Below are 9,696 nucleotides of genomic sequence, written 5' to 3' on the forward strand. Positions count from 1 at the left end.
AACTGGGTGCATGGCAAAGCCACCTGGTGACTGGACTAATATATATTGTTTTCAACCAACATGTCATTTTCAGTTTTATTGTGTGTTTTGTGCGTCTATTGTGTGATTTATTGAGTCCCGTGTCTGTTCTTTTCAATCGTGCAATCACGACGTCAATTTGCATATTCATGACATGACGTGATCAATTTGCATATTCATAAGATAACGTGATCAATTTGCATGTTCATGAGGTGACGTCATTTATTGCATATTCATGAGGTGACGTCATTAATTCCATATTCATGAGGTAATGTCACAATTTGCACGATGAGGTGACGTCACCAATTTGCAAATTCATGAGGTGACGTCATCAATTTGCATATTAATGAGGTGACGTCAATAATGTGCATATTCATGAGGTGACGTCATCAATTTGCATACCATGAGGTGACATCATTAATTCGCATATTCATGAGGTGACTCCATCAATTTGTATATTCGTGAGGTAACGTCATCAATTTGCATATTCATAAGGTGACGTCATTAATTTACATATTCATGAGATGACGTCATCAATTTGCATACTCATGAGGTTACTTCATTAATTTACATAGTAGTTGTAGTAGTAGTGGGCCTAGTAGTAGTAGTAGTAGTCGTAGTAGTCGTAGTCGTAGTAGTAGTAGTAGTAGTAGTAGTAGTAGTAGTAGTAGTAGTAGTAGTATATTTCCGCTTGGTCCTTTTAACTGCAATCTGAAAAGAGAAGATGAAGGAAAATAAGTTGTAAAGATAAAATGTACTCATGATCCCAGACAAAATACAGAACTAATATTTGTGTTTTTTTTCCATTTATTATTATTATTATTATTATTATTATTATTATTATTATCATTTTGATGTATAGCTAAATCCCAATGTTACAGTTAGTTTTTGCAATTTTGAGGGAAAATTGGTGGTGGCGGTCATGGTGGCAGTGGTGGTGGCGGCGGCAGTGGTATCTTGTGGTGTAAACTAGACCATCAATTTATTATTGAATTTGATTTGACGAGCTTTTACCTACCTGGGCAAGATAACTGCATACCATCGAAACAAAATCCGTGATTTCGGAGCTTTATCTTGCAGAAACTACACTTGAAGCATTTTCTGTGCCAAACCTAGCGAAATTTAAAAAAAAAAGTTATAAAATGCACTAATTCCGGGTATCCATTCATCTTTTATATAATACGAAATTGGCAACTTCTTCGAAATTAAATTAAAGCCATGTTGTAACATTTTCATAAAACAAGATTAGTATTTCTTTTAATTCAAATGTTTGCTTTTACAGTCAGATATGACCCCTTTTAATTTTGAGCCGGATAATTTAGGTAAAACAAAGAAAACTGGAATTTAATACCAGCGCAGATGTCGCCAATGCGTTACTCCGGGCCTTTGATGTGTGTGTACCATCCCACACACCGTGTACGTACTGTACGTGTTGTGAACATCGTGACACGCGTTCGACTAATATTTCCATCTTAATAATAAAACGACGGTTCCTGCGTTTTATTCAAAATCTCGGATTTTTGACAAAACTACAGCACCTAAAGTCTTGATTTATTTTTGCAGGGCATGTTAGCTTGATGAAGTACATTACAATCGTGTAAAAACAGAATTTTGAAAAATATTGAGAGCGTCCTCCTTAGCAAATGCTACAATTTTGCGTGCTTCAAAACGGCTCAATCTTAATTCTTAACTTCGACCTAACAGAGAATGAAATATATTTTCAATAATGCTGTTTAGTTAGAAAGATAGGGTGTATGCAAAGCCGCGGAGATATGAGAATTAGACTACATAAAATATATAAAAGAACGCATTAAATGCAATTAACATTTTGTTGCTGTTCCTGGCGCCAAAAGCTTATTGCTGACATTTAAATTAGGCGCCATTAAAAACCCTATCAGAAACCGGATATCTAAGTTACCTCTTCTGACATGTCTGATACTTTCATAAAATTCTTTCCCGCCTTCACTTTTCGGAAGCAAACTGGACAGCATCCTTTTCCCCATGCTTCTTCGTCATTAGTCTGGTTTCTGAAGTACAATCGATTTAAACACATCGAAAAAGTAATTATCCCCCTTATATGACCATTATTCCAGAACGGTTGATCGTATGTCAAATTTTAGAAATGCATTCGAATAAAATTTATTACCTCACATTATGACGCTCATTTGCTGTAATGAGACCTATATAATACAATATTGATGTTACAGCGTTCATTTAAATGAAAGTAACACAAGACGGCCCCCATGGGAAATTGCCCAAAGTTGCCAAAAATTGTCAAAATAGTGTAAAGTTAAGTTGCTTAAAACGTTCTCAAAATCGGGTAAAGTTACTCAAAACTTTAACAAAATTGCATAACATTTTCGCAAAATGTCACAAAGTTGCTCAACATGCTCAAAGTTAAGTTGCTTAACATTTTTTCAAAATTGCCCCAAGTTGCTGAAAACACACTCAAAAGTTTCAAAATTACTCGAAAGTGAGCAACCCTGCGTACAACTGCGTAAAGTTAGCGCGGATTGTACGTTGCCGAATATCGCTCAATGTGGACAGGCAATGTGAGGCAGTTTTGTGCAATTATAACATTATATTAAAATGTTGTGAGACATATTAGACAATTCAGTCAACTTTTTGGGCAATTTTCTATGTATCATGGGGCCTCCAAGTTTAGAAACTCTCAGCAAATCATATTGATCCTGTTGATTTGTTTTCTGTATCCACTGAAGGAAGTCCGTTCCGCTCTCATTGGATTATTCTTAGTGTTTCATGCATTTGGAGGGGCGGTGTTCAAACATGTGATAATCACGAGTGAACAAAACAGGAGAGGGACATTTCGGGATACTTTTTAAGCCAAACATTACATGGAATCAAAATATTTTTCATAGGGGGCCTACTGTTTTACGCGGCTGGCATTTTTGAACTGAAACTGAGTTGAAATATATCGGTTGAAGTTTCATATAATTAAATTATTTTACATACGTGTAATGTTTGAAATTAAATTTCAGAAGAAAAAAACAACAACAATTACATGTACCTAATTTTCTTCTTATCAGTAACACCAGGCTCATCAACAATTGGTATCATCGTTGGTGAGGGTGGCCTGGGCCTAACATCTTCGGAGATATCACTGTAACCCATCTCTTGAACCCCTGGCAATTTGTGACCATAAACTTGGACTCTTTCTTCTGGCGATTTGAAGTTGGATTCTTCATCAGTGTCTCCATCTCTGTTAGGAATATCTTCAATTGAGGCTCGACTTATTGCACCTTTGGAGTACAAAGTTTCAAGTTGTGCAAGAGCAATGTCTGTTGTAGACATGGTGATGTGCTAATTATATGAGAACAAATAAATATTGGAAGCTATAAACGTGTAATTATATATTGGAAGTTATGTGGACATAACTTTCCAAACGAATATGTTAGGGATGAAAGTATATTATTTCAGCTTATTTCGGCCATTCCTTGACCATCATAACTATTAACTGCAAAGGCAGGTCGAGAACTGAGGGCGAGAAACTAACTGACAAATTCAGGTGTTTCTCCGGGATCAATTCTTGGGCATCAGAGACATGTTCATCATCTTCTTACATTTACATCACACCGGAATTTCTGAATCTATCCATTATCATGATTATCTACGCTGACCAGCGCTCGAAATAAGGCGCGTCCTTGCGTCAAATACCCGTGGAAGTAGGCCCGGACCCGCAAATTTCATACGCTACGGGCAAAGAGCAGAAAATCCAAGTTTTGTTGTTCCACTGGAAAATCTGGTTCACATAATAGGTCCAGCTCCCTGAGTACACTTTCATTTTAGTTTCCCATCAAGGTTTCAAGCCGGTTTTTCAATTTTCTACAATCTAGACATATCGTGATCGCCGTAGCTAATTCTCTCTCTTGAAATTTCAAAGGCATGGTTCCGGCGTCGGACCCTTGAAAATTGGTGAGGACCCTTGAAATTTCAAAGGCAAGGGTTCAGAGGGCCCTTGGATTTTTCTTCCTATTTCGAGGCCTGACGCTGACGATGTAACGCTAATGACTTTCATTAAGCTCAAACCGCTGCTTCTTTTCTTAACATCGCACTAAGCCACCTGATGGAATGTGCGAAGTGTGCAAAACGACCACGATCGCAAATAAGAGAGATGTTCCTAGTAGTTATCCAAACCTGATTTTGGACAGTGTAAGGGTTCAGCTCACTTGAAATTACTGTCAGTAAAGACTAGCTGTAGTGGAGTTAGTCTTGGGCTGTTTCACCGAGCTGCGACTTATAGCTACATATCTCAAAGGGAAACAACTGCCTGCAACTGCCTTCTCCCACAACATATAATATGCAACACAGCAAGCTCTGCCTTCTTTGACTATAATATTTCTGACTACAATCTTCGAAATAAGTCTTGGAACGCTTTCGTGTAAAAACCGTAATGTTGAGAACTGCCAATGTCTTCAGCGGTTTCCCACTGTGCTCCAAAATTGATTGATGGGGAGAGGGGAGGGGTAGGTCATTGTTGTAGATGTCAAGTTTGTTCCCAAACGCAAGATACGCCATTTCCATGATCATAAGAAATTCTGCACGGAATTTCGGCAGAGTGTGCCAAGCGTTCCAAGTACTTAAATAGTTGTAGCTAAGCGCCATGGTGCACTTTTGTTAAAAAATCACGAGAGTTTCCATACATGGCGGATTTTAAGACGTGGAGCCATTTTGGATTTGAAGTCAAGAAAGGTCATACAGGGAAAAAATGAAAATGGTCCAATCCGTTGAGGCACACCAAATAACTCGTTTGATCGCAAGGATTATAAAAGTGTAAAATTTGTGCTCATTACGACCTATCGTTATGGCTTAATCCTACAAAAACCTCATTTTTAGGTAAAATGTCACGTTTTTGGTAACAAGAGTAAACATTTGAACTTTGAATATATACAAGGAAAATCAAACTTTAAATTCTGCCACAAAATAATACCGATTCCATTCGATCAGGGGATACTTTTTAGTGGATGTAGAACATTAGATGTAACAAATCTCCTTTATTTAATCTATTCCCATACTATTTCCAGTAATGTTTTTAAACATTACTGGAAATAGTATGGGAATAGTTAAAACTTCTAACGAATGTTTAGGCCTAATGATGTAAAATCGATATCATGTTTCTACCAAACATTCGACGTAACATGTTATCGATTTTACGTCATTAAACTTTCGTTAGAAGTCAACCATTACTGAAATCCAATGGGAATAGATTAATGAAGACATGTTAATCGAATATTCCTTTAAATGGCCACTTTCACCCATACCCCTAATTAAAACCAAATCACATTTTCATACCTGTTCTGAAGTCTTGTTTTCTCTGCTCGAATGTTGTATGGTTCTCTGAACACAAAATAGCAGATGAATGTGGTATCATTCGTTGAATATTGCGCAGGAAAATTCAATAATGCGAACAGTCCATAATGCAAAGCGATTTTATTGGAGTCACGTGATTCAGTTAAAATCTTTGATTATTTCTATTGTTGTTGTTGTTGTTGTTGTTGTTGTTGTTGTTGTTGTTGTTGTTGTTGTTGTTGTTGTTGTTATTATTATTATTATAATTATAATTATTATTATTATTATTATTATTATTATTATTATTATTATTATTATTATTATTATTATTAAAATTATAATTATTATCATTATTATTAAAGCAATTCTATGCTTTTTGATGAACGAAGCAATTCTATGCTTTGATGAACGAAGCAATTCTATGCTTTTTTATGAACGAAGTTGAATTTCCATTATGTTTATTCAACGATTTAGATATACAAAATTGTAAACTTGCTGGATTCATCTTCACGACCACCATCGAAATAACAAAATTGAATAAAAAAAAATCTTCACATAGAGTAAATATTGATTCGTTAAAAGAGGTAACATTATTTATTTTGGCCATTGAAATATCGGCGCGATGGATTATGGGAGCCACTTCTAACTTCGATTGTTTATTTCCGAATCGGATGCATTGATATTGTAAACTTACCTAAGGAACTTTGAAAAAACAAAGCATGGTGTGCCTGAGTCTGTTGACATCAGTAAAATGATCATTAAACCTTGTCGCCTTCCACATGAATGAATTCTATCTAAGGCTGAGGATTGAGTTCGAAAACGCATCGTTATTTCATGCTGTGCGTGTAAACAATTATATTACTAAGCCAGCACCGTCAAAGTTGAACTTCGATTGACAAAAAAAAGTCGGACTAAATGTGTATTATAGGTTTTGGATAGATGTTCCAGAGTTAAAAAGACATTCGGTAATTTTATGCCACAATCTATGTTGGCAAATAATTAAAGAAATGACTTTTGTGATTTTTGAGCTAAGATTAATTATTTTACAAATTTAGGTAGTGAAAAGATTTGAATCATTACATGCACACCATTTGGAATTGGGGAGGAAAATAACAAGTGAAATTCTTTTCATCTAGGTGGGCAGCTCCATTATGTTGCTCACGCAGTTGAAAAGATCCCAAGTCCTATTTACCTACCTGTCGTACGCAGTCAAAGGCTTTGGAGTAATGAAAGAAACTAAGATACAAAAAAAGAAATGGTATTTTGAACTATTTTCCCCTATTATCAGGATAGAAAGAGCTTATCTTCACAATGCGCGCGCGTAGCGTCGAAAAAATTGTATTTTACACTATTTTGGCCCATGATCGGGCTGAATTTTTGGTACAAAAGGGCTCCTTGCCCTTTTCATTTCTTTGCCCTCCTGATTTTCTCTTTCATATTTTGTCAGAGGGCCCTTTTTCTTTCATTTTTGTCCGGGGACTCTACGCTACTGTTGATTAGACTTGTTGTTCTGTGATTTGACCACTCCTTCAACTTGCCTCTCTTTGGAAGTGAAATGAATACTGCCTTGCACCAATATCTAGCCCACTCTTCTTGATTCCACATCTTGAAACATACCTGCTACATGGTGTGGATACCTGACATGGATATCTGACAGGTGAATTCAAGCGTTGTGGATACTATTCACTTTTCACTAGAGGACGGCTCATCTTCTCTTCTCTGCTGACTGTCCGCTGCAAGTCGGGCGTGTACTTTTAAAAAGTTACACGCCCGACAGCAAAAGAACACGCCATTGGCGTCCGGGCGTGTGTAAAAGTCGAGCCCTGATTATGTTGTCACTTTCACACCGTTTGGTATGCAGTCAAAGGTCTTGAAGTAATGCAAAGAGTTAGGCTCTGCCTACTTATAATATCTAAATTTTGTAATCTTCAGTAGATAGCAGGCGGTTACTAATTTGAGTCTGCATTATACTTAAACTTGATTAACTTTTAATGGTCAAAATATGTTGAGATAGGCTAAAGATTATGTAAAACAATCCTTTTAAAATGTTTGCACCCTTCAGATTCCAAGTGAAGGAATGCATATTGTCCTGGGAATGATTAGACTTATATTTACTGGATGGACATGAAGACTAGAACTACAGCTATGTTATGTTGATATTTAAAATTTAAATGCTAATACCTGTTTATGTGATGCGATTAGGCAAAATCAGTCGGAGCTCGGAAATATTGATATTGAGATATAGGCAAACAAAGGAACTATTTCTTTTGTTTCTTGCTGTTTTGGAAACTCTTTGCTCATATGTGAGTGGACGTGGCGAATCAGCCGTAAACTCGGCAAATTGTATTCTGAGTTAAAGTGTAAAATGTATGTGGAGGTCGTATTCATAGGTGTATCAATTCGTTGCGACAAGTATCTTATCAAACGCTGTTTAAATCAATCAATAATACTACTGCTGAAGAGGATAATAAGCTTCAACCTATTTCTATAGAATAGTTCTTGTCTTTGTTTGCTTTGGCTAAATCCTATTCAAGTGGTAGATAACAAAGCATTGTATTTTGTCTAGGTATGTATCCGGGGTATGTATAATCAACAATGAACAATGAGAGGATATTTCTGAACCTCGTTGACTTGAGGATGATTTGAAATGACCGCCAATTATGACTGTTGGATATTTATTACCAGAAATGTAGAAAAAGAGACACATGTAGAACCGATAACAAATACAATTTTGTCGAAGGAACAGAGTTCAACAAATCATAACCCCGCTTTTGGATATCGTTTGAAGTCAAATGATATACCATTTTAAAGCTTATGGTATATATTTTCTAAACACGAAATAAAACAAAATTGACCTGGGCCGACTTTACGGCTGATTCGCCGCGTCCAGTCACATATCTTTGGAACTGGGGTTTTCTGTAAAATCCAGCTTTGGAAATCCTATAAGAAACTGAAGATTTAATATTTCCCGAGTTCCGACTGATTTTGTTAGATCGCATCACATTTACAATAAAGTGTCACTGGAGCTGAAATAGATAACTGAATGAGTACGATGCGGGTAAGGACAAACTGCATTATAATCATATTTTGTTAATCTTGTTATTTGGCTGGTTGTAAAGAATTTCGACTTAATGGAGTTACACAAATTACATGGCTGAGTAAGAGAAACATAATTATATTCGAAAATTAGATGTAGACCATAAGATATTTTAATATCTTAAAATTAGAAGAACATACATTGTTGATATTTCGTGAATAATTCACGAAATATCAACAATGTATGTTCTTCTAATTTCAGCTTTATTTGGTAGAACTTAAGCTAAGAAGAGAATACCTTCATTTATAATACATGTAGCCTATATTTAATAATAATAAGTCAATTTAATCCGATTTGCATGCGTTCATCTCCCAAATGCTAACACAAAAACATATCGAAAGTTCCCAAAAATGCAAGCAGTGGAACAGTGCCTAATTTGCATAAATCCAAATTGGGCACTTATGCATTGCTGTCGTCATATTAAAGTATTCAGAAAGTATAGTTTGACCCATCTCCGATTTACATTTATTGAGTCACAAGGGAAAGTACAAATGTCAAAATTTGGACCCCCACAGGGGAACAAAAAATGAAAAATTCTCTGATTTTGAAAAAAAAAAGGTACTTAATAAAAAGAATAGTTTACCATATCTCAGGTGGTTTATTACCTTGGTAACATGGCAAAGAAGATCAAATTCCATTGAGCCGTGTTGACTTTTTTGATGTTATACCTATGTAACAAAACATACAAAACAATGCAACTTTTATCGTTTTCATTTATTTTTGCCAAAGAAATAATTTGAGACCAGTTGGATTAAAATTGGAGCATCATTTTGTAAACGCCTGTGGGCCTCAAAAATTGATCTTTGACGCTTTTGCCTATAACTCAAGAAATATATATTATTTCGGAGACTGGTCAAACAATATCCTTTCTTAATCCTTATGATGAAAGCAATTATATACATTGGTATGGTTAACAAATTTTGACCAATTGTGAAATTTCACCCATGCATAAGCAGCCATTTTAGATTTATGCAAATTAGGCATTGTTCCACTACTAGGATTTTTGGTATTTTTTGATGTGTTATTAAATATGCTTTTCTGATATGAACACGATGAATGGTGCAATTAGTGGTGTGTTAACCCCTTATTTTTCTTAATTTGACTAGCCTATAAATCATTTAAACCTTTTAGATTTAGTGATAGGTGTTTACATATTTTGAACTCATTTTCCAAATGCAAATTAATACGTGTTTGTTGTTTCCATGTACAGTGTTACAAAGCGTCCAGGCCTTAAATGTCTTTCTACGCGTAAACGTAAGGCACACTTTTCAACA

At 35.6% G+C, this 9,696-nt stretch overlaps 1 protein-coding gene across 1 annotated transcript; it reads right to left on the reverse strand.

The window, feature by feature from the left end:
• Positions 1 to 1,927: 1,927 nt before the first annotated feature.
• LOC140167623 (uncharacterized) lies at positions 1,928 to 5,358 on the reverse strand. The gene is made up of 3 exons (XM_072190921.1): positions 5,329 to 5,358; positions 3,047 to 3,339; positions 1,928 to 2,045 (listed from the first exon to the last, which is right to left on the reverse strand). Exons 2-3 carry the CDS (start codon positions 3,328 to 3,330, stop codon positions 1,928 to 1,930), a joined length of 402 nt encoding a protein of 133 aa, XP_072047022.1. The 5' UTR covers positions 3,331 to 3,339; positions 5,329 to 5,358.
• Positions 5,359 to 9,696: the final 4,338 nt, after the last annotated feature.

This window comes from Amphiura filiformis, chromosome 13 (genome assembly GCF_039555335.1).
Source record: "Amphiura filiformis chromosome 13, Afil_fr2py, whole genome shotgun sequence".
Lineage (NCBI taxonomy): Eukaryota > Metazoa > Echinodermata > Ophiuroidea > Amphilepidida > Amphiuridae > Amphiura > Amphiura filiformis.